Below are 23,713 nucleotides of genomic sequence, written 5' to 3'. Positions count from 1 at the left end.
ATGTGACTTAATGGGATCTAGGAACTGCAGGCCCCACACCGGCCCTGCGCACAGTAAGGCTGCACCACGCTTTGCAAAAGGACAAGCTCAGTAGAGGCGCGGGCCGCCCTTGCGGCACAGACCAGGTCCTCGGGACCTCAGTCCAAGCCACCATGTTCCCACCCCGGGAAAAGCGAGCCGATCCGCCGGGCGCAGGCGCAGAGGCCGCCCCGACCCGCGGCGCCGCAGGCCCGGGCGGAAACGGCTTCGGCTGTGCTCGGGACGCATGCGCGGGTCCGGAGCTCTCGCGACACGAAGGGCAGGCAAGTTCCGCGGCGGAGTTCCGGTAGTGGCCCTGGGGTGCCGGACGAGAGCGGGCGGAGCGGGAGACGGGAAGACCGCGGGCCGTGGAGCGGGCGGTCGGGCCGGCCTAGGGGCGGCGAGCCGTGGGTGGTGGGCGCGCGGGGGACCGAGTCGGAGCCCGCCCGTCCGCAGGCCGCCCTTCCCGCCATGGACCCCTTCCTGGTGCTGCTGCACTCGGTGTCGGCCAGCCTGTCGAGCAGCGAGCTGACCGACCTCAAGTTCCTGTGCCACCGGCGGGTGGGCAAGAGAAAGCTGGAGCGCGTGCAGAGCGGCCTCGACCTCTTCTCCGTGCTGCTGGAGCAGAACGACCTGGAACCTGGGCGCACCGAGCTCCTGCGCGAGCTGCTCACCTCCCTGCGGCGCCACGACCTGCTGCGGCGCCTGGACGACTTCGAGGCGGGGGCCGCGGGCGGGGCCGCGCCCGGGGAGGAAGGTGGGCGCCGGGCCGGCGGGGCGGGCGGGGGCCGGGCCCGGGCCGAGGAGGCGGCGGCCGTTGGCCCAGCAGTAGTTGTGAGTCTGCCGGGCGCCCAACCTTTGCCTGGTTTGATTTGCGGGGATTTTCTCCGAACAACCCCGGGACCCGGGTGGCGTGCCCACTTTGCAAATGGGAGAGCCAAAATTCAGAAAAGTTAACTTACTCAGGGCTGCAGAGCCTGAACATCCACCCCCGAACCTCAGTATTTCTCCGCCTCCCCACTGTCTCCAGTAAATTAGGAAGGTCACTGAATAAAATGGTGTTGCAGGCCGGGCCCACTCCTGTAATCCTAACACTGGAAGGCCGAGGCCAGAGGATCTTTTGAGCCCAGGAGTTCGAGACCAGCCTGAGCGAGAGTGAGACCCCCAGCAGTACAAAAACTAGAAAGATTAGCTAGCCGGGCGTGGTGGCTCCCGCCTGTAATCCTAGCACTCTGGGAAGCTGAAGCAGGAGAATCGCTTGAGCCCAGGAATTTGAGGTCAGTGATCTGGGATGACGAAGTGAGACTCAATAAGAGAAGGAAATGGTGTTGCCCAGGACACCAAGTGAGACTCTTTCTCAATAAAAGGAAATGGTGTTACTCACCTTTGGGCGGAGAAGGGGAAGAGTCACAGAAGGTGGGGCAGAGGTTATGTGAGCTGCTGCACTTATCATTTCTTTCTGTTTCGGAATGTGCCTTTCACAGCTGTCTTGAGAATAATACCATCTGTTCAGTAACTCTTATCCAGGAGCTTACAGTGTACCGCTTGCTTTTGTAGGCACTTGATTTATTTGATTTCCACAATAATTCTGCGAGTTACGTAATGTTATAATCTATCATCATTTCTGTTTTACAGAGGAGAGGACTGTGGCTCAGAGGTGTTAAGTGAGTGGCTTGATGAAATGCACAGCTGATAACAGAGCTAGGCTTGGACCAAGGCAGTGTGCAGTTGGTGATGTTAGCGGCCATATTACCTCTCTGGTCAAGTTTATTCCAGAGTGTCTTCCTGCCCTCCTCTCAGTCACCTGCTTTGTCCACCGTCACCTGTGGCTTACATCTACTTCCAGAAGTAAAAGTGAGACCTGACTACAGCAGGGTTTGTCAGCCCTGTCCCCACGTTCTCAGAGCCCAGGGGAAGAGGCTTAGGGAGTGCTTCTGGGGCACCCCTCACAGGCTTCAAGTTGTGGCCTTGAATCAGCCATTCAGTCACTGAACCAGACAGGGCATAAACATGTGACACCAGGGGTGTCACTCTATAAAGATTGGTGCCCGTTGGTGACAAGATGGATAGCACAGTTCTGCCTGAAAGCATTTAAGTCTAGATTTTAAAAATACATAAACATCATTGGACAAACAGAACAGAACATTGACAAACTGGGCTTTTGGCTGGACTTGGTGACTCATGCCTGGAACCCTGGCACTTTGGGAAGCCAAGGCAGGAGGATCACTTGAGGCCAGGAATTCATGACCAGCCTGGGCAACATTGTGAGACCCCATTTCTACCAAAAATTAAAATTAAAGAAAAAACAATTAGCCAGGCATGGTGGCATATACCTGTAGTCCCAGCTACTTGAGAGACTAAGGTGGAAGGATCACTTGAGCCCAGGAGTTTAGGCTGCATTAAGCTGTGATCACTTCACTGCACTCCATCCCTGGGCAACAGAACAAAACTTCTGTCTCAAAAAGAAAAACTGGATTTTCAAGGATGTTTAATGACCGGAAAAACACTGATAAATTTAAAAAGCAGTCTACGAAATATGTATCTTTTTAGATTTATATGTATACATCTGTGGGTGTTTGGTTACAGTTCCATAGTTACAGTATCTTGGTGGCAGTACACCAAAAGGTTAACAGCAGGTAAGGGCAGGTTGATAATGGGTAATTCTGTATTTCTCCTTTACCAAAAGCAGTTTAGCACAGTGTTTAAGTTGGACTCTGGCACCATACTTCAGGTTTCAGATCATGGCTCTGCCATTGTCTAGCTGAATGACCTTGGGAAAGTCATTTAACTTCCCTGTGCCTCAGTTTCCTCATCTGTACAGATGGTCATAGTAACACCCAGCCCACAGGGTTGTCTGCAGTGTCTCAGAATTTCCAGGAGTCCTCCAAGCAGCATCCTGTCCTGTCTCTCTCCTTTCCTCTCCGCACCTTCCAGAAACAGCCTTTTACGGTCTCTGGTGCCAGCTTGCTGACCTCAGTAGTGATTTCACGTGAGGAGTGCGGGAGCCAGGGACCAAAGACCAGTGGTCAGTCAGGGCAGCTTTAAAAGTAAGGATTGGGGTGTGTACTAGTTTCCTGTGGCTGCCATAACAAATTACTACAAATTTGGTGGGTTAAAGCAACAGAAATTTACTCTCACAGTCTGGAAGCTAGAAACCTGAGAAAGCAAGGTATCAGTAGGGCCTCATTCCCTCTGAATGCTCTAGGGGAGAATTCTTCCTTGTCTTCCAATTTGAGGTGGCTCCAGGCCTTCCTTGGCTTGTGGCCAGGTCACTCCAGTGTCTGCCTCTGTCTTCACATGGCCTTCTCTGGGTGTGCCTTCTAAGGATATGTGTCATTGGGTTTAGGGCCCACCCAGGTAATCCAGGATCTCCTCAAGATTTTCAAGTTCATTAACATCTGCAAAGACCCTTTTTCCAAATAAGTTAACATTCACTGTTCTAGAGATTTGAAGCAAATGGATCTTTGGCGGGGGGATGCCATCTTTCAATAGGGTAGGATGTGGGAGCAGCCCCATTTCCTTTCCTCTGACAACCCCCCAGCCCCTCCCTCAGTTTCCCCTGTCCTAAGCTCCAGCAATGAAGTCTTCAGTGGGCCACAGCTCTCTGGGTGGTAATTGGGAGGGGGCCTGGCTGGGGCAGGTTTGAAGGCCATTCTCTGACAGCCCCTCTCCTGGTGGCTGACTTTAGCCTCTGAAGAGGACCTCGTGGGGGTCACTTCTGTCTACCAATACTCGTATCAGCACTGAGAAGCCCATGGGGGGGCTCTAGGGTTGCCTGTTTCCTAAAGAGGTCCCCAAACTCCAGTAAGTCATTTTGTTCTTTCCTCCCCAGACCTGAATGCAGTGTTTGACATCATATGTGACAATGTGGGGAAGGACTGGAAAAGGCTGGCTCGTCAGCTTAAAATCTCTGACACCAAGATGGATGGCATCGAGGAGAGATATCCCCGTAACCTGAGAGAACGGGTGAGGGAGTCCCTGAGAATCTGGAAGAATGTGGAGAAGGAGGATGCCACAGTGGCCCGTCTGGTGGGGGCGCTCAGGGCCTGCCGGATGAACCTGGTGGCCGACCTCGTAGAGGAGACCCAGCAGGCCCGGGGCCTCCAGAACCAGAGTGGGGCAATGTCCCCAATGTCATGGGACTCAGACACGTCTGCCCTGGAAGTACCCTGAGGGTCTGCTGCTCTGCCGCAGTGGACCCTGGGCATCTGCACAGGCTGGACTTCAGTTCTTTCCACGAGGGAAGCCAGGTGCCTTCTGTGCCCAGCCCCGTGAAGACACAGCGGAGCCAGGCTGAGTGAGCCCCACTCTCACAGCCACAGACTGACTGCTTCTGAACTCAGGCTGTATCGGTGCTTCCTCCGTGTGAGGCAGGGCCGGGACACTGCACAGATATTTCTATTCCTCACCGTTGCTCTGAGAGTGAGATCCTGTTGTCCCCACTAAACACCCTCCTGCAGGAGAAAGTTAGAACTGTCCGGCACGTAGAAGGAATCTATACAAATTAGCAGTTATCCCTGTTATTCTACGGCTGAGGAACTGGAGCAAAGCCTGCGAGTAGTAGCAGGAAAGCTGGGGTCTGAGCCCACACCTTCTGGCCCAGATGCCACGCCTTTAGCCACCATGTCTTTCTTCTGCCCCCATGGTTGGCAAAAAGCATGTTATATCCCATTTCCTCAGGGGCCATCAGGGTAGACCTGGACACGAGGACCAGGTGGCATGAAGGGTGAGACACGTCCGGGAGTCTGGAGACCTGATTTGGCCAGTGCTCAGCCCCTGAAGGAGCCAAGTCGCCCGAGGATGAGCTGAGATGTCTGCTGAGCGCTCACAGTCCACTCTGTAAATATTCTTATGAGTATTATGATTCCTGCAGTTGTATAGTTTGCTACCATTTTGTATCAAAATCAGTATCTTTCTGATAACAAAATTGGCAAGGAGGTGGGATCCTCAAATCCTCTTGCTTCTAAGGTAATCCTATTAAAGAAAATGCCTTTATGATGGAAACTTACAAAAAATTAGAAAGAATTTTCCCTGCCTATTAATACACCCTGAAGCCTCAACGTTCGATTTCAGTGTTGCTTGCAGCTTGTCGTGGCCTCCAGCCTGTGAATGTGGCAGCTGGATTGCCTGACAGCTCACTGGCCACGCGTGGACAAATGGTGGTCTAATGCCCATGGCTTTTGCCACTGTTGGGATCTGATTGCCCCTGAGAGGCCTCAAAATCAGAGCCAAGTGGCCATGCTTTGTTCCAACTCTGCGGCTATGACCTTGGGAAAGTCTCATGCCATGCTGAACCATCTTGACCTTGGTTGCTGAAATCGTAGCCAAGATTGTGGGAGCACTGTCTCCACTAAGCTACGGACCTTGGCCTTGGAGCTGCTCCACACCTTCACCAGATAATTCTGGATACCAGGCACTGTGCTGGGAGCCAGGGCCATGGCAGTGAATGAGACAGAAGTGGCCCTGCCCTGTTGGCCCTGAAAGCCTGGCCAGGAGCACAGGTCATCACCAGCTTGGGGTGCTGCCCAGGAGCTGAGCCCGACCCTCTGCTACTCACTGTACAGCCCCAGCCCCGGCAGCACCTGCCTCTTCAAGCTTCAGCTCAGGGCTAGTTCTGTAAAGAAAAACATCATCCCTCACGGACTGAAGTGTGAGCAGCTTGGCTTTGGGGAGTAAGTTTTCTGGGAGAGAAAAAGAATCCATATCTCTTGAGCAGAGGCAGATGTCAGAGGTTCTACATTCCCATAAAAGTTTATGGTATAAGCTGCTGTAGTGTGCAAATGTCCCACGTCTCCCTGCAAGCTTATCACACCTGGCAGGAGTCCTGCCCTCCCTCACACCAGGTGTTCTGAAAGGGGTTTGGGGAATGTGACATTAGTGCACCTAAAATTTTCCATTGCCTGGAGCAAAGGCTGGGCCAGGCTCTGTCCCCAGTCTGCCACTGGCTTAAGTCCTGGCCTGTCCCGCAGTCCTCCTCTGTGGGGCAAGGACATGGGTCTCCTGCCCTTGGCACTGACGTTCCAGGATCTCCCCACACTGAGGGAGGAGCTCCGCCTTCACAGCAGACCTGGGCCCTGCTCCCAGCCCCATCAAGCCCCACTCAGGATGCGGCATGGGGCGGGATTCCCAGCCTCAGTCTTCTCTGTCCTCGCTGCCGGGCCACACATGGTGTCCACCTCCAGGACTGGAGAGGCCTGGCCCAGCACCAAAGCCATAGCGCATGGCGACATGTGGCAAACTTGCTCCACAAGGTGAATGTTGTGCACAAGAGACTGCCCCAGGAAGATGGGACTCCTCGGCCAAGCAGAGACATCCCTTTGCTCAGCCAATGCCGTGAAGCAGCCAGCATAGCTGGGCACTGTGCCAGACGCTGGGGCTGCAACAGAACGAGATGGGACAACTGTCCTCAGGAAGCACTGGATTTTCCCAACTTCGTAAAACGGGAAAAGTGAAGAACATAAGCACCAGTGTCTGCAAAAGCATGAATGCTCATATAATCTCTGAAAATGGAGAGATAATGATAAGTATTTTATGATGGTGATGATTTTCTAGATGGTAAGCTATGCATACTTTATTTTCCACATTTTCTGTGATGTGTTTTTTTATTTTTTAAAAATGACCCACAAGATGCTGTAACGGGCGCAACCTGGACTGTTCCATGGGGAGTTTCCCAGAGAGCAGCGGAGCATGTGGGCTCCAGTCCTGGCTCTGCGCCCTGTGGCTCCATCCCTCTAAATGGGGCCACTAGGTAAAAATTACTTGTCAGACTGTGGGGTGACTTGTTTCTCAGGTGCCTTTAAACTTTAAAGCAAGCAGTAAGATTTCACCCAGAGCCCCAGGGGCGAGTCCAAAGGTTACTCTGTTGCCTCTTTATGGTCTACTCAGAACCCTGAGTTCAGCAGTAGCCTGTGGTCATGGGGCACCGCCCGTCTCCCTCCCATCTGGACAGACCCACGAGCCAGAACACTTCCTGAGCACCGACTTGTACCCCTGCCCCACAGGGAAGGTATTCTGCATCTTCACAGCCTCTCCTGGGACAGATGGGACCCGTGTCCACTCAGCACTGTAACCTTTGGACAGGTTCAGTTACACCCCATCCTAAGTAGGGAACTGCTATAATTTTTGGACAAGGATTTTCTTGTACCAACTTTACCAAAGGGGGAAAAAAAAAGGCTGTGTTCTTTTTTTTTTTTTTTTTGCAATCCTGTAAAATTTATGTTTCTGAAAAGGGTGCACATAAATTATGGGGTTTTCTTGACAACTAAAGAGTGACATCGTGCTCTCCTAGTCCTTTTTCCCCTGTCAAAGAAAAGGCCAAATGTCTGTGCTTTGCAGGGAATTTGATCCAGCACTTGCTGTGACAAAGGGGCAATTCCCTTGTCTTCAGGCTCCTGGATTTCCAGGCGCCTTCCCTCCGCCTGCCAGTGCCGCTCCAGGACTGTGGGCCCCTCCTCTAGCTGCCTTATGCCCCTGGCACTCCTGAGACCACTCCCCCCAGGCTGCACCTGCTTAGTCCTGGGCTGCCGCTGCCCCGTGTGCTTTTTGTTCTGCCTTGCCCATCGTCTGGGGCTCTGGTACTTCTCGAGACCATTCTGTCCCCCAGCCTTCCTCTGATCTCCCTCCTGGGCCTTGCCTAGCCCAGCTCCTGTTGCCCGCACTGCCTCTCTCTGGCCCAGATCTTTCTCCTAGGCCTGCAGACCCACATTGAAGACATAGAAGAAAATCCATTTCTTGCTTTCTGCAGCTTCTAGAAGCCACCTGCCTTTAATTCATGGCCCTTCCCTTCATCTTCAACCCCACACTGTAGCATCTTTCAATCTCTGACTGACTCTCCTGCCTCTATCTCAGTAAGATTCTTATAATTACATGGGGCCACCCAGCTAATCCAGATCATCTCCCCATGTCAACGTCCTTAAATCCACACCCTTGAAATCCCTTTGCCGTGTGAAGGAAAGTGTTCAGAGGTCCTGGGATGAGGATGTGGGCGTGGGCGAGGGTGCCTACTCTGCCTACCGCACGCTCGGGACTCAACGTCTCCCGCACCTGTGCCCAGTTCCGTGCCTGACCACAGACCCTCATTCCTCTCGCCGATGCTCCTCCCCCATGTATACCTGAGACCTCAGGAGCATCCCTCCCGCCCCTGCTGCCGCCCCGCTCCCAGCAGGGCGTGGCCCCTTCTCTCTGGACAGCCTCAGCAAGGGACTTCCTAACTCATCCTCCCTCTGCTGTTGCCTCACCCCCCGCCCCCTCTTCCATCCCACCCTGCCTGCAATGGGAAACAAACGAACCACACTATAGACCATGACTCTGTTCTTGGAAACCATGAGTTCTACACATTTTTTAGTTTTATATTCTTATTTCCAGATAACCATTCTGAGTCATCTTGCTGACCACTTTCTAACCACATAATTCCTGAGTAAATTGTGTCTGGAACCAGACCATGACGAGGACAGCATGTGCTCGTGCCAGGATGACCAGTCACCCCTACATCTGCTGATCCGAAGGCAAGGCTTCTGTTACAGGGAAAATTTGCAATTGAAAGCCATTTTCCTCAAAGAAGCCCTTAGTTTCTTTCTTAATTTTTTTTTCCTTAGTTTGTTGAGTCATTTACTAAGTTGAGACCCTGTGGCAAGAATGATGTATACCAACCATATCCATTGTCGCCAAAGAACAGAGGCCAATTCAACCCATTAATGGGGTCCTCATGGAGGGAAAGCCAAGTGACATGTGAGCCAAGTTTTCATGGTGTAGCTTGCATAGAAAAAGAATGTTGTGGGCCGTTTGACCCAGGCACAGGGCAGGTAGGTACAAGGCCTCCCAGACCTACCTGATGGCACTCTGTAGACATAAGGCTACAGTTTTATTTCCTCAAAACATCATGTGTTATTTAATGGTCAAACAGAATGAGCTTCTGTTTGGAATGAAGAAAAAATTCTGAAGCTGGGTGGAGGTGATAACTGCACATCATTGTGAATGTACTTAATGCCACTGAGCTATATGTTTAAAATGATTAAAATGATAAGTTGTATGTGTATATTTTGCCATAATTAAAAATTAAAAATAAAGTTTGAAGTAGTTGGATTAAAGAAAGATATGAAGTAAATCATGCCACAGGAAGATCATGAATCTGGCTCGAATTAGAGACGTGAGGAAATTTATGATAAAAGTGGAGTTTCAAATTAGAAAAAATTTGATAAATGGAGTTGAGACAACTGGAAAGAACTGCTGCATTCCTACCTCATGCCTGCTGCCAAAATAAATCCAAATGGAGACAAGATGTGAATGGGGTGGGGGAAGAAGCTGCAAACCTGGGAGGATTTCCTTGTTTTGAAGACAGCCCGGTGCAGTGGCTCTCGCCTGCAATCCTAGCGCTCCGGGAGGCCGAGGCGGGAGCTCAGGACTGCAGTGAGCTATCTTCACTGCACTCCAGCTGGGCGACAGATCAAGCATGACTTTGGTTTGTGTCCTAAGAGCCAGGGGAAGGCCCTGAAGAGGTCAGGCAAGAGATCAGAGTTGCATTTCTCAAGGCTCTGGCGGAGGGGATCTGAGGGGCAGGTTAGGAGGCAACTGAGAAGGTGGGAGTGGGGGAAGGCACGGCGTGGTGTGGGGTGGCGCGGGGTGAGAAAGAGGCAGCGGGGGTGCATTTGAGGGCTCTTTGCGGTTTGGTGTGACTGTGGGGCATGACTGAGGGTGGCGTGGAGGAGGATGGCTGGCTCCAGAGAAGTGGCTGTGGACACAACCACAAAGGTGATGATCATGTTAAATGTGAGGAGCCCTAGAGGTGTCCATTGGGCGAGGAGGTGCCTCCGAGGGGCTAGACAATTGCAGGGGTGTGGGTGTGAGCTGGCCAGGGAGAGCTGCCCAGGCCCTGGAAGGAGAGCACAGGGGCCCCGGAGGACAAGGCAAAGGGGCAGAGGCCTCAAGGCTGGGCAGTGACAGCTCAGGAATGGAGCCCCGCCCACGCTCCGCCAACACACATGCACCCTCGGTTTCAAACCACCTGTGGAAGGACCTTCTGGAAAAGTGTCCAGACTGCAGACACCCGGGTCCCTCTTCCTGAGATTCAAGGCTGGTGGAGCCAGTACCGACTCCAGTACTGCCCCAGGCAGGACTATTTAATCATCAGCTGTTAAGTGCTACTAATTGTCCTCTGCTCTGTCTGTCTGTCTGCTCTATCCATCTCAGCTTGCCAACCAAATTGCTCAGGATAGGCTGGGACCTTTTTAACTCAACTTTGATCTCAGATTGGAGCGAGCACTGGTGAACAAGCAGGTTTTACAGCCCAGGGCCACAAAGGGTGGTCTGGACTCCCGCAGAGTGAGACTCCAAGCCACCATCAAGGCTCCAGTTGACACCCCAGAGGGCACAAGGGTGTGTTTCTCTGGAGGCGGGTGGTCAGCTCCAGTGTGGACTGAGTGCCCCGGAATGCTGAGCCTCCAGTTTAAAACCTGTCCTGCTCCAGGCTGGCAGTGACGTCAGTGAGAGTCAAGCGGTGGGTTTGGCTTTTTGGTTTTGTCTTTAGATGAATCTGGGAGGCTCTGCCATCCAATTTGTAAAACAAACTGGCATGAGCCACCCTAGTGAGAGCTGGAGTGATTTGCCAAGTCACAAGGTGGAGCTAGGACTTCAACCCAAGGCCTCTGACGCCAAGGCCCGTACAATCCCAGGACACCACGCGGCCTTTTCAGAGAAGGGACCCTTTGAGTTGGTTTCGTGGAGCAAACAGTTTTCCGGGGCAAGCAGTTGAGGCCGGGAGGTGTGAAATTGGAGGGCACGTTCGGGAGGCAACAAGTGGTTTGGTGAGGCTGGTTCCTGGCAGATTCAGGAGAATGTTTTGGATTTTATCCCGTATACAAAAAGGAGTCGGCAAAACATTTTAAGCAGGACAATGGCATGATTAAATGTGTGCCCCAATGAATTAGAGAGTCCTCGGTATTTGTTCATTGGAAAATGAGAAAACAAAACAACCAGATTCCCAAGATGCTGTGCTTCAGCTTTCTGGCTGAGTTTGGTTGGGGGATGTGACAGTGCCTATCGCCACCTGGGAAGAAAGTCCTGCGTTAGTTAAGGCTGTAGAGTGGCTTTGGTTCAGGTTGTATTCCTTCCAAAGTTCTTTGAGGGCCAGCATCTTGTTTTAGTCTCACAGGAACGTTGACCTGTATTTAAGGGCTGTTTGTCCCGTTTGACAGGTAAGGAAACGGAGGTAGGGTCGGCGATGAGCAGGGTGGTCTGCGTGGGAAGTGGAAGGGTGAGGTCTGGGTCCGGATCGTCTGAACATTGTGCTAGACCAGAGGAGCCAGCCTGCCCTGCGGAACCCTCTAGTTCCCAGACGGGTGCAGCAGGCCCAGAACGTATCCCAGCTCGGATGGGGCAAAGCCCATCCCAGTCCATAGTCCCTGGGAAGGCTGCCCAACACCGTCCTCGTCCCACAGCAGGCAGTTACCGGCCAGCATGTGAGTGACAAACAGGTGACTTCGCACAGCACAGGAGCAACCAACTCCGAGAGCTAAAATAAGGCTTGTGTATGCTCCAAAAATACTCTGCTAAAAATAAACCTGACTGCTGGCTTCATGCCCAGGGCAGTCGGGGTGGGGCCAGAGAGCCACACTTCCTGTCCCCACACCCTTTTATTTTGGGAAAATCAAACCCTCCCTCCACACACACCCCCCAGAGCGTGTCTGCAGGAGGGAGGTGTGACGCCCTTCCCTGGGACTCTTGCTGGAGAGTTCAGGCACAGCAGGAGGTGACCCTTGCGTTCATTCATTCATTCGCCCCGGGTGCTGTGGTCTCCTGCGTGTGCCAAGCAGGGAGCAGGCAGACTGCACTCGGCTCTTCTGCTGTTGGCCAGGCGAGAGCTCAGGGAGCCGCTTTCCCTCCACAGAGCATTAACGGGTTTATTGTGCTGAGCCCTCGGCCAATTGTCACCCTAATCAGTCATTATCTGCCACTCTCTTACTTGGTCTCACCTGTGGGCTTAACAGACAGTGTGGATTCCTCTCAGGAGCCCTGTGACCTGGGTGTAAAGCGCCTGGAACATCTTAGGTGCCCAATGTGTGCTCTCCGAGGCGATTACAGATGTGTTATTCCTGGCTGGCTCTCCATATCCGTCTCCCCTCCTCTCTGCTACCCCAGTCGGTGCAAGTTCACCCCGTTTATGCCCCATAGGAATCAACTCACAGGAGACAGCTGGAAAAACCAAGGACCTGTTGGTCCACTGGAAGTGGCCAAGCACTGGGCAGAGAGCAGTCAGTGCGTGGGCACCCAGCCCAGCCCAGGGGAGCAGGGAAAGGCACCTGGGGCCAGCAGAGGATGCGACATGGGAGCTGGCATTCACGAGGGGCACTTCCATTGAGCCCAGTGAGCCCGTGGGGGCCGTGCTCCCCATCTCCCCCTGCAGTGCTCAGTCTCTGTCATCAGTGTGGAGACTCGGAATCCCAGCAGCCTCTTCCCGACCCTGGCAGAGCCTTGCTGCCTGATTTCATCACCCTTCCCACCTAGCAGTACTTCGTGAAGAGTTTTTGCTGACGTTAAGCCGTGTGAACAGCAGGGGCCAGAGTGTGTATGTATCGGACGTGTTCCTGGGGCCCATCTGGCCAGTGCTTGCAATCGCGGATTCAGACAACGTAACAGGCCGCAGTGGCAATGGGCCCTCACTTGGGATCCCCTCCGTGTCCTCCCTGTACTGAGATGAATAGTCCCCCCACAATTCATGTCCACCTGGAACCTCAGAATGTGACCTTCTTTGGAAATAGGGTCTTTATAGACATAGTGGAGCTAAGATGAGGTCACACTGGAGTAGGCTGGGCCCTAATCCAATGACTAGTGTCCTTATAAGAAGAGGGAAATTCGGACGGAGAGACGCATGCAGGGAGAAAGTCACGTGGAAACGGAGGCAGAGACTGGAGGGATGCGTCTGTAACCCAAGGAATGCCAAGGATTTCCAGCTGTGGCAGTGGTGTGGCTGTCTTCCAAGCCACAGGTGCAAGAGCTGCCAAGGGCGGCCACCAGCCCTGTGCCCAACCCCAGCTTTGCCTTAGCGGGGAGCTCCCCACAATTTTGCCACTATCTTTAGCAATCACTCTCCTTTCAAAGACACGGAAATCGAGGCTCCAAGAAAGAAGTAGAGTGGACTAACATTAACTGTGTGCCTTCTAGGAGCTCCACACAGTGTGTCTTCACTGCTCTGGGCATCCTGCAAGGAGAAAGCATCATCCCATTTGCAGACGTAAAGACGGAGGCTCCGAGCATCAAGGACCTTTGCTCTGGGTCACAGAGATATTTAGTGGCAAAACCAGAACCAGGAGGTAGGACTCCCAATGCTGAGTCACTACACCCTCCCTGCCTTCCTGGAGAAGGATGGAGGAGTCGGGACACCCCGGACCCCTACAGCAGCCCTGGTGGGGTTAGCAGCCAAGCCCTGCACCCGGATAATTGGAGTCAGCCCTCAGAGGAGGAGGAGGGGGCGGCAACCCTTGTACAGCCAGGGCTCTGCTGCGCACTGCTACGGCCTACCGGGCCCCCTGCGTGGGCAGGATGGCATGTTCCTTCCATGAGCCAGGGGGTGATTCATGAGCACTTGGTAAGGACGAGCAGGTAGAACGAGGCCCAGAATTCTCAGCTGAGGCTGCAAGAGCGTGTTTGGCTCATTTCTCTGCAATGCATGATCTCTGTCCCACTCTGGGGCATCAGTTTCCCAGGGTCTCGCCCGGGCTTCCTGGCTTCCGAGCTGCAAGAGGGTTTGCCCTGTTGCTCTGCCACTGTTTTCAGCCCCACCCTTTACAGCCACCCTTTACAGCCTGCTCCTTAGGCTGGCACTCAAGGCCTCGATGCCAACTTCAGCTTCACCCGTTTCCTGATACAAACCCTCCACTCTGGCTGCAGGACATGCCGTGACCGTCCCGCCGCTGGGAGGCGTTGGGCAACTTCCCGAACCTCACAGAGCTTCAGCTTCTCCACGTATAAAATGCCTTTCAATTCCACCCGTTTTTACTGAGCTCCTGCTAAGTCCACGACAGTCTGCGGACTTAGCAGTGGAGAAAGATGGTTTGTTACCGTCTGTCCTTTTGTGCCTTTAAATGCTGTACCATGTGCACATGTAACTTATTTTTTAATTTTATTAAATAATATTAATACTTACCAATGAAATGAGACTTAGGAAGAGGGAAAATATCTCACTCCAAGGGCTTCCATGAGGATGAAGGGAGGCCACACAGTAAAGTGCTGGGTCTGGGCCCAGCAAAGGGGAAGTGCTCATTTAACTGCAGCTGTCCCTCAAATGCTACCCTCTCAGCTCCTCTGATAAGCCTCCACCAGTGAATCCTGACCCTCACCCCTTCTGGGGCGTTGCTGCACCTTTGGTTGTGCTGTGCCTTGCACCCACATTCCATTCGCCCACTCGCCCTCCATCCGTGAGTCCACCCACCCCTCTATCCACCCTCCGTCACCTGTACATTCACGCACTCGTCAGTTACTTACTGCGTACTGCGCGGCTGCATACTGCAACGAACCAGGCAATGGATAATGAGCAGACATTTATTGGCTCACGGTTCTGGAGGCTGGGAAGTCCAAGGTCAAGGGGCCACATCTGGAGGGGACTTTGTTGCTGCGGGATCCCATGGCAGAAGGGCAAATGGGGGCAAGGGGAGGGGGCAAGGGGAGCCGAACTCGTCCTTCCATAAGGAACCCACTGGCCAATAATGGCATTAATCTACTCATGAAGGCAATGCCCCTGGGACCCAAATACCTCCCGTGAGGCCCCACCTCCCAGCACTGCCACGCGGGAATCAAGTTTCCAACACATGAACTCTGGGGGACACATTCAAACCATAGCACGTGCCTGGAGTGTGCCAGGTCGCCTGCCAGGTGGGCAGGAGGTGACAGTAAAACAGTTCCAATCCTTCCCTCGTGGAGATCCCCTGTAGGTGGGGAAAGATGCCCCACTGTAGGAAGTATTTGCCACACAACGCACGAGCTTTGGTAGGTCATATACAGAGTGTGTGCCCCACAGAGCACAGGGTGCAGGCGCGTGGCTTGCAGAGAAGGCGAGTCTCGGTGGAGACCCGAAGCCGGAATAGGCGATGGAGGGAGAGGAAAGGACATTCCGTGCAAAGGGCATGGATAAGCGGGCGAGTGGAGCAGATAAGAGCAGCTGGAACATTGCGTCTGACGTTGAGTAGTGAGGGGCTGGGGGCTAACGAAGGACCTCACAGGTCACCGGCGGCATCTGACTCTTGTCCCCTTAGCAGGCTTCAGCTTCAAGCAAGAGAAGGACATGATAAACTCTGGTTTTGGAGAGAGAACTCCAACTGCAGCGTGGACCATGGGCTGGGCGTCGGGGACCCGGCTGGCAAGATGGAGCAGAGACACCCGGGCGGGAGGGGGCGTCCAGAGCAGAGTGCAGGCAGTGAGGGCAGAGCATGGGGAGGGGTCAAAAGATTCCCCACTCTCTACAACAAAAATTCCCACCCTACTGAAAAGTGGAAAGAGCAATACCACGAACATCATTCATCTCCACTCAAATCCAACAATCATTAACATATCTCCTCTTTGGCTTTCTCTAAAGAGATAGCAAGATAGGTAGACTTTCTTTTTCTGAACCATTGGAAAGTCAGTTGCTGACATGGTGACACTTCGCTCCTGAGTTCCTCAGCTGCATCTCCTGAAAAGGACATTTTCCTCCTTTTTGTTTTGTTTTTTATGGAGAAAAAGTTTTGTTCTGTCACCCAGGCTGGAGTGCAGTGACGTCATCATAGCTCACTGCAACCTCAAACTCCTGGGCTCAAGTGATCCTCCTGCCTCAGCTTCCCGGGTAGCTGGGACCACAGGCATGCACCACCACGCCTAGATAATTTTTCTATTTTTTTTTTATAGAGATAGGGTCTCACTCTTGCTCAGGCTGGTCCCGGACTCCTGAGCTCAAGCAATCCTCCCACCTCGGCCTCCCAGAGTGTTAGGATTACAGGCGTGAGCCACCTCGCCTGGCTGACATTTTCCTCCTTAACCATAATACCCATGTCACACCTTGGAAATCCAACAAGAGTGGCACCTGCTGTCCAGTTTGTGTTCAGATTGTTCTGATTGTTCCAAGATTGCCTTTTATGGTTGGGTTTTGTTTGTTTTGAAAGCTGGGCTCCCATCAAACGTTCTGGCGTTGCATTTGATCATGTCTCTCTAGTCTCCAGGAGAGAATGTGAAGGGCTTGATGAGTCACTGGATTCCGGGGGTGGAGGGCAGGGAGGATCTGGTGTGGGCAGCCAGGGGTGCGATGCCCCAGGTGCAGATTCGGGAGTGGGCACAGATCTCGGGGGAGAGAGTCATTCTGGAAGAGCTGGGTGTGCGTGTCTGGTAGGCAGGTGGAGGCTCAGGTGGGAAGCCTGGGAGCTGATGGAGAGATACAGAGTGAGGGCTGCGTTAACTTCCTGGGGCTGCCACAACAAATGACCACAGACAGGGTGGCTTAAAACAACAGAAGTGTATTGTCTCAGCTCTGGAGCTGAAGTCCAAAATCAGCAGGGCCACACTTTCTCCAAAGGCTCAAGGGAAGAATTCTTCTTGGTCTCTTCCGGCTGCTGGTGGTTTCAGCAACTCTTGGTGTTCCCGGGCAGCTGTAGCGCTGCGATGCCTGCTCCGTCCTGCACATGGTGGTCTTCCCTGTGTGTGTTCACGTGGCCATCTTCTAAGGACACCAGTCTTTGGATTTAAGGCCCACCCTGGTGCTACCTCATATTAACTAATTATGTCAGCAGAAACCCTATTTCCAAATAAGCTCACATTCTGATGTTCCAGGTGGGCATCAAATTTGGGGTGTTGGGGGAGCCACGATATTCAACCCAATAGATGACATGAGCATCACCATGGTAACTGCAACTTCAGGAGAGGAAGCGACTGCCCAGGGAGAGCAGACGGAGAGAAGGGCTGGGGAGGGATCTGTGAGTGACCCCAAGGTTTCAGGGGTCACCAGAGGGCTCTGGGCCCTAAAAGGAACCAGGGAGTTCAGTCAGAGCTGTGAGGGGAGGTGGCATGCGGTGGACAGGGCAAGTGGTGTGGGATGTCCAGCAGGAGATGGGCTGAGCTGTACCCTCTGGATGCCAGGGCAAGCCGGGGACTTTGGCGAGAGTGGCGTCAGGGGACTGCTTGGGGGAAACCCAGACCGCGTGGGATTTTGTTTTCACATTGCAGGCGCTGGCCTCACAGACCTCTGGACGGCAAGGGGAGCAGTGGCTCTGCTTACGTATTACTTTTGCTGTTGTCTGTTCTTCCCATCAGACTGCAAGTCCCTCCAGACCAGGGGCCCACACCCGACTGTGTCCACTGTGACTCTCCCAGCCCCCTGTCGGCCGTCAGGCCTCCCAGGAGCCTCTGTGGCCCCAGCGGCCTTAGCACGTCTGCCCCAGGACAGCTACCACCTGCGTGGGGAAAGTGTCCCTTACAGGGCAGGACGATGCCGATGTCAGCCGATTTCAGCTGGCACCTATCAACCCCTTCATTTGCGACAGGTGCGGCACTTCACATGTGTGGACTCACTCATCAAATCCCACAGCAACCTCCAGGAGTACTGGAGTACTAACAGTACTGCAAGAGTACTATCGTTACTCCTACATAGCAGATGGGGAAACCAAGGCACAGAGAGGTCAAGTTGCAGAGGAAGTGCGTGAGTCAGGGTTCAGACTCAGTGACTGGGCTCCAGAGACCACAGTACCCTGCAGAATGCACAGCTCTGGACTGATCACTGACACCTGTTTGTCATCAAATGGGCTCCAAGGTCATCGGCGGATCTCAGGCCAGGCCCGTGGATCTGCTCCTGGAGCTCCCGCAGCTGTGCAGGCCTGGCCTCACCTGGGCCCTGGCTATATTCTCTGCTCTCCGCTTCCTGGGGCCGAGAGAGGATGCAGGGGCCTGAGCTCTGTGGGTCGGATGGGCAGGTGCGGGTCTGAAGCCTGGGGCTTCCAACCTCAGCGTGGCCAGGGCTGTTCTCGTGTGGAGAAGACACTGTCCTCCCCGCCAGACCCGAGACCTTGGCCCTGCACGTCAGCATGCAGCCTGCTCTCCACCTTTTGTGTCCCCGGCCTGCTTCATTCGGCGGAAAGCCCTGGAGAGACGCGCCTGGCCTTCCCGGCGCCCTGGCCTAGCGGTGAGGTTCTCCGGCTTGTTAGTTTCAGTTGTTAGAGGTCTTCATTATCTTTCTCACCAGCGAGCGGAGCCTGTGAGCCCTGGGCGAGTTCCTGCCTGGCGGGTGGGTGGGAGCCTGCAGCGTCTTCTCCCACACCCCAGAGCCTGAGCTGGCACGGCCGGGAGGGAGGGGCCCCCCGAGGCCGTGGGAAAGTGGGGATGGAGGGGCGCCCCAATTATCCACGCTGAGGGGGTCGCTGCCATGCCACCCCGGCCAGGGACTCCTCCCTGCTGTCCCAGGGTGTCCCAGAGGCCCCAGGCTGCTCCCAAAGAGAAGGGGTGGGAGGAAGGGACTTCCTTCTTCCCTCTGGCAGAACTTCTCGTCCCTGAGGCAGAGTAAATGTGAGCAGCCGCAGGCCTCTGGGAAGGAGGGAAGAGGACGCCCTGGCCTCAGTGGACACTTTCCTCCCTGACTTGTGTTTATTTGTCTGGAATCCTTTGCCCTGCTCTGCTCACATGCCCACTCTTATCTGGCCCTTCCGTTTCACCTTCAAAGTTGCTTCTTCCAGGAAGACCTCCCTGCTTCCCCCAGAGCTGAGGTGGTGTCTCCCTCCATTCCGCATGCTTCTAGAACACCCCACCACCCCCTTTCTGCCTTTCCCATGATGGAATTTAGCTTCCCTGAGGGTGGAAGCTGTGTTTTTCTGCCCACCCTGTGTGCTCAGCATCGGGCCTCACAGAGCATCATAGGCTTGGAGTGTTGGAACAGGAGTTGGCCTGTTGCCAGAACCAGGCTCACCCACTCACTGCCCGAGGTCCTGGCTTCTCCCTTCCCCACCAGGACCAAGGCCAGCCAGGAACAAGCAAAGAGCACAGAGAGCAGAAAAAGAGACAAGCCGGATGAAGGGGGCTCCATGGTGGGGTGACCTCCTGGAAGAGGTGACTTTAGGCCCTTGAACTCAGTGACTGGGAGACATCAGCAAAGTGAAGGGCTGGGTCAGAGTGTTCTGGGCAGGGAGAGCAACACGTGCAAAGGCCCTGGGGCAGGAACTAGCCTGGCAGGTTTGAGGGTCACAAAGGAGGCCAGTGTGAGTGGAGTTGAGTGAGTTACAGGTCCTGTTCCAAGTGTGTCAGAAGCCAGGGTGAACATGATCTGACTGAGCCAGCATTGCTGTGGGGAGGTTGTCTCGATGCCAGGGTGGCTTAATGAACTGAGGCCGAGAGATGTGGCTCTGGCCTTCCCCCGCCACCTTCATCATCATGTGGAAATGTTCACAGCAGGCCCAGCAAGGGGAGTGTCCAGTGTGGGGGCAGCAGAGCACTTGTCACCTTCCAGTTGCTGGAGTTAGTATTGGATGGTGAGAAGTAGGGCAGGGGCAGAGGGAGCCTGTCCGGCACCCACCCACGGGGAGCGTTCTGGCCCTAAGCTAAGGCAGCGTGGCCATCCCCTGCCTGGGTTTAAGTTATTTACACAAAGGTGTAAGGTATGTTGGAAGAAGGTGTTGGGTTATGACAAAAGGGGCCATTCTTTTTCTTTCTTATTGGAAAGGAATTGGGCTGCCGTAGGGACCAGCCACATGCCTGGATACATGGGACTGACAGGGTTGCCCAACCCAGCTGGGCACTCTGACCTCTCTGCTGCCGGAAGGAGGCACCCTCATGGCCCCTGCTCAGTGGGCTGCAGGAGAAGGGTCTCCAGGCTACTCCGGCTGCTGCGTAGGCTTGTGGGATGCAGCTTCACGTGGAGGATGGCGGCCCTCATTCCCTCCCTCGCGGCTGGACCCAGAGGTGAGCTCAGAGGGCCAGCAGGGGTGATCCAGACGCTTCTTGGCCTGGCCCAAAGGAGATCGCAGGGCAGGCTGGGTCACGGCGGGGCCTCCCGCCAGCACAGGAGGAAGGAGTCACTGTACTGCAAGTGGACTTAGCACTGCTTGGCCCCCAGCAGCCAAGAGCATCAGGCAAAGCCACCTCGACTGGGCAGCTGGGGGCTCCACAAATGATGACCGAGCACCTGCTCCGTGCTGGAGAATGAGACACAGATGGCAGACACAGGGACAGCCTGCTTCCCCAGTGCTGCTCACAGTAAGGATGAGATTCCGGCCTGCTGACCCCGGGGCGGCCCTCGGCCCCTCTCCCACGCCACGCTGGCCCTGCACTGTTCGTAATCTTCTCTGTGCTCGCACTTGGGTGCGGGCCATCTTTGTCAGCGCTGCGAAGGATCTACTCTACAGCTTTACCACGCTGGGGAAGGTCTGAGGAATCCCCGTAATGACATCCCACACATTTCCATTCTGCCTAATGTAAAAGCCCAAACTATCACGTGCAGTGAACTCACAGGCACAGGCCCCTCCAGGAAGCTGCGACGCCCAACAGGTCAGGCACTCCCGGCCTGCGCGTTCCCAGAACCGGGCTGGAAGCCCCGCTTGGCTTCTCTCTGGAAAGCAGTGCTTGGAAATTTGTTGCAGCAGCAACTCCTGGTGCAACTGTGGGCTCCTTTTGTGTCCGCTTGGAGCCACCTGGGGTTGCTGTTGGCTGGCTGTGTGACGCGATGCGGCCTCACTTCCTCCAGGAGCTGGTGGCTCTTTTTCTCATCCCTGCCGCGCAGAGCAGCTCCTAGCACCCGGCCTCAGCCCTCCTCGGCTTCATCAGTATTCACAGGTGCCGCCATGCCTGGCACAAGGGAAGCATTACTCACAGCTAAAAATTTCTATCCAAATTAAAAAGAAGAAAAAAAAACCCACCCCCACTGCCCAAGAAACAGGCCTCATTTTTCTTCCTCTGTTCTGGATCACAGCCAGCAGGTTCTCAGAATGCTGGGCCAGAGGGACAATGGGGACGTTCTCCGCCTGCCCTGGCCAGGCCGTGAGCGGTCATTTCTTCATCCCAGGAATAGGAGAAGGTGCAGCACGAGGAGGGTCCCAGACACCAGGCATCAGTGGGGTTCTGGGCAGGGGGAGATGAGGGTAGGGTGGGAGTCCAGGGACTGACGTGGGATGGCCAGGGCAGGCGCTTAAAGCTCCATTCGTGGGAAATAGGTTTGCTTGATATGTGGGGACATTTTTCCTTTCACATTTGATCAGACCCGCCCAACTATTTTGAACTAAACCTACATGCTACATAAAGAAGTGGCATGTGAAATGCACCAAATGTGTGAAAATCTATAAAGCACAAGAAAATCACAGATTCCTTCATAAACACAGCATGAACACACTACTAGAGAAAGATGAGAGCCAGGATAAAGAAATCTGACACCAGCTACACACAAAGGCAAATTGTCGTTAACAACTCACAACTCCATGAATGTGGCATAAAGAAATGACTCTAGATATTCCTTAAGCATGACAGTAAAAAATAGCATTTAAAAGTAGGGATTTAGCCTAAGAATCTACTCCCAACTTGGGTGTTCTCAGATTCTTTTTTTTGTTTTTTTGAGATGGGATCTCACTAAGTTGCCCAGGTTGGTCTCAAACTCTTGGCTTTAAGCAATCCTCCTGCCTCCCAAGTGCTGGGATTATAGGTGTGAGCCACTGCACCTGGCATCGCAGATTCATTTTTAAAGCAAGTCTCTCAATAAGGTAAAATGTACCCTGTGATCCTTGAGTCTAGTCCCTGGGGGCTCTAGCTCAGCCTTGTGAGTTGTCACACCTTGAAAATGGAAATGTGGTGTCAGGAAGACAGTGGTGAAGGTGGGGGAGGATCACCAATTGGTCTGCATTACAGATGGCCGAGGAAACAGCTGAGGCTGGCTGTTGCGGGCTGAGTTGTCCCCACCACCAAACCCAGATGTTGAAGTCCTAACCTCCAGTACCCCAGAATGTGACTGTATTTGGAGACAGGGTCTTGACAGAGGTCATTAAGTTAAAGTGAGGTCATTAGAGTGGGCCCTAATCTACCCTAATGACCCCTGACCGGGGTCTTTATAAGAAGAGATTAGGACACAGACATGCACAGAGGGACAACCATGTGAGGACACAGGGATAAGACGGCTCGTGCAAGACAAGAAGAGAAGCCCCAGACAGAATCAGCCCGTGACATCTTGATCTTGGACTTCCAGCCTCCAGGACTGTGAGAGAATAAATGTCTGCCGTTTAAACCACCCGTCTGGGTGCTTTGTTACAGCAGCTCGTGCAGACTGACACACATGCCAATCTCAAGCAAAGTTTTCAGCTCTTTCACTTTTTTCACGCGAAATGCTAAGGCTTTGATTCCAAATTAACCTGGCATTAGCAGTGAAGATTGACACACCAGACTCTCCAAGTGAAGATCCAAAAGGCACGCGGATTCATCATTTAATCCACCCTGAGTTCACCTGTCCACCTCTCCCTGGCTTCACCCCGGCAAGGCTCTTTTCCTTTCCTGTGTGATGGGGAGGAGCAGGAGGGCCACGCCCTCCTCGGGAAGACCCAGCCGAGCCGAGCGCAGATCCAATTACTGTGCACCCAGTTCAAGGGCTGTCACTGGCCAAAGTGCTCGTGACTTTTTAAACCATATGCAAATTTTTCTTTGTTCACCCATTTCAATGCCTAGACTACGTGTTCTTTTTTTTTTCTTTTTAAATTCAGTCACCGTAGAGACTCTCAAAAATTGCCAATGCCGACCATATTTCAAGTCGTCTTGGCAGGGTATTGGGTGGCGATATTGGGAAAAGTTTTCAATTAGCAATAATCGCACCTCGGATAAACCTCACTGGCTACAATACTGCCACTGTGCAAAGCTTGACGACACGTTCTGACCTTTCATTTATTGATGTGTTCCCTAGCACCCGGCCCCGTGGCTGCCACAAAGTGGCTCCCAACATCTGCTGAATGAATGAAAAGTATAAAATCTTAACATCTAACAGTTGTCATGTTAATATCAACTATAAAAGTTAAAGTAATTTTAAGAAGTGTCAGGAAGACAGAAATGAGGATGTTGCCTGCAGCATCAGACACTCAACTAAAGGTGCTCACATGACACAGACATTTATTATCCACTTAACAAGCCTGCTGGGGGCAGTTCCCGGTTGGTGCAGACTTGTGGCACGGTCTCGCCTCAGAATGTCATGGCTTCCAAATTCCCCACAGATATTAATCTCAGGAATGAGAAATCAGAATTCCCCAAACCCTAAGTTATTCTGTATTTTTTCAAAACACTGTATTTACATGCTTTTAAATAATAATGGGTGGCTGTAATAAACAGGTTCAGAGGTTTTCAGTAAGAAAAAAATCGTGGCCGGGCGTGGTGGCTCACGCCTGTAATCCTAGCACTCTGGGAGGCCGAGGCGGGGGGATCACTCGAGGTCAGGAGTTCGAGACCAGCCTGAGCAAGAGCAAGACCCCGTCTCTACTAAAAATAGAAAGAAATTATCTGGCCAACTAAAATATATATAGAAAAAATTAGCCCGGCATGGTGGCGCATGCCTGTAGTTCCAGCTACTCAGGAGGCTGAGGCAGTAGGATCGCTTAAGCCCAGGAGTTTGAGGTTGCTGTGAGCTAGGCTGACGCCACGGCACTCACTCTAGCCAGGGCAACAAAGTGACACTCTGTCTCAAAAAAAAAAAAAAAAAAAAATCGTAAGTGCATGTTTTATTATAAACCAATACATTACG

The 23,713-nt window shown here is 53.3% G+C and overlaps 1 protein-coding gene, 1 long non-coding RNA gene and 1 pseudogene across 2 annotated transcripts; 2 read left to right on the top strand and 1 right to left on the bottom strand.

The window, feature by feature from the left end:
• Positions 1–288: 288 nt before the first annotated feature.
• Positions 289–9,012, top strand: FADD (Fas associated via death domain). The gene is made up of 3 exons (XM_045558226.1): positions 289–775; positions 3,851–6,573; positions 8,383–9,012. The coding sequence occupies exons 1-2, from the start codon at positions 490–492 to the stop codon at positions 4,189–4,191; spliced, it is 627 nt and encodes a 208-aa protein (XP_045414182.1). The 5' UTR covers positions 289–489; the 3' UTR covers positions 4,192–6,573; positions 8,383–9,012.
• Positions 9,013–12,824: 3,812 nt separating this feature from the next.
• LOC123641890 lies at positions 12,825–14,154 on the top strand. The gene is made up of 2 exons (XR_006736362.1): positions 12,825–13,322; positions 13,900–14,154. It is a non-coding gene; the product is annotated as an uncharacterized LOC123641890 (long non-coding RNA).
• An 8,534-nt stretch (positions 14,155–22,688) lies between these two features.
• LOC123643018 lies at positions 22,689–22,842 on the bottom strand (annotated as a pseudogene).
• Positions 22,843–23,713: the final 871 nt, after the last annotated feature.

This window comes from Lemur catta, chromosome 7 (assembly GCF_020740605.2).
Source record: "Lemur catta isolate mLemCat1 chromosome 7, mLemCat1.pri, whole genome shotgun sequence".
Classification (NCBI taxonomy): domain Eukaryota; kingdom Metazoa; phylum Chordata; class Mammalia; order Primates; family Lemuridae; genus Lemur; species Lemur catta.
Note: the sequence above shows the minus strand (reverse complement) of the source record. Positions and strands in the feature narration are given on the sequence as shown.

Coding starts and splice junctions, on each gene's coding strand:
- FADD (XM_045558226.1), top strand. CDS start 490: ATGGACCCCTTCCTGGTGCTGCTGCACTCGGTGTCGGCCAGCCTGTCG. Junction 776..3,850: donor GGCCGCGCCCGGGGAGGAAG/GTGGGCGCCGGG, acceptor TTTCCTCCCCAG/ACCTGAATGCAGTGTTTGAC.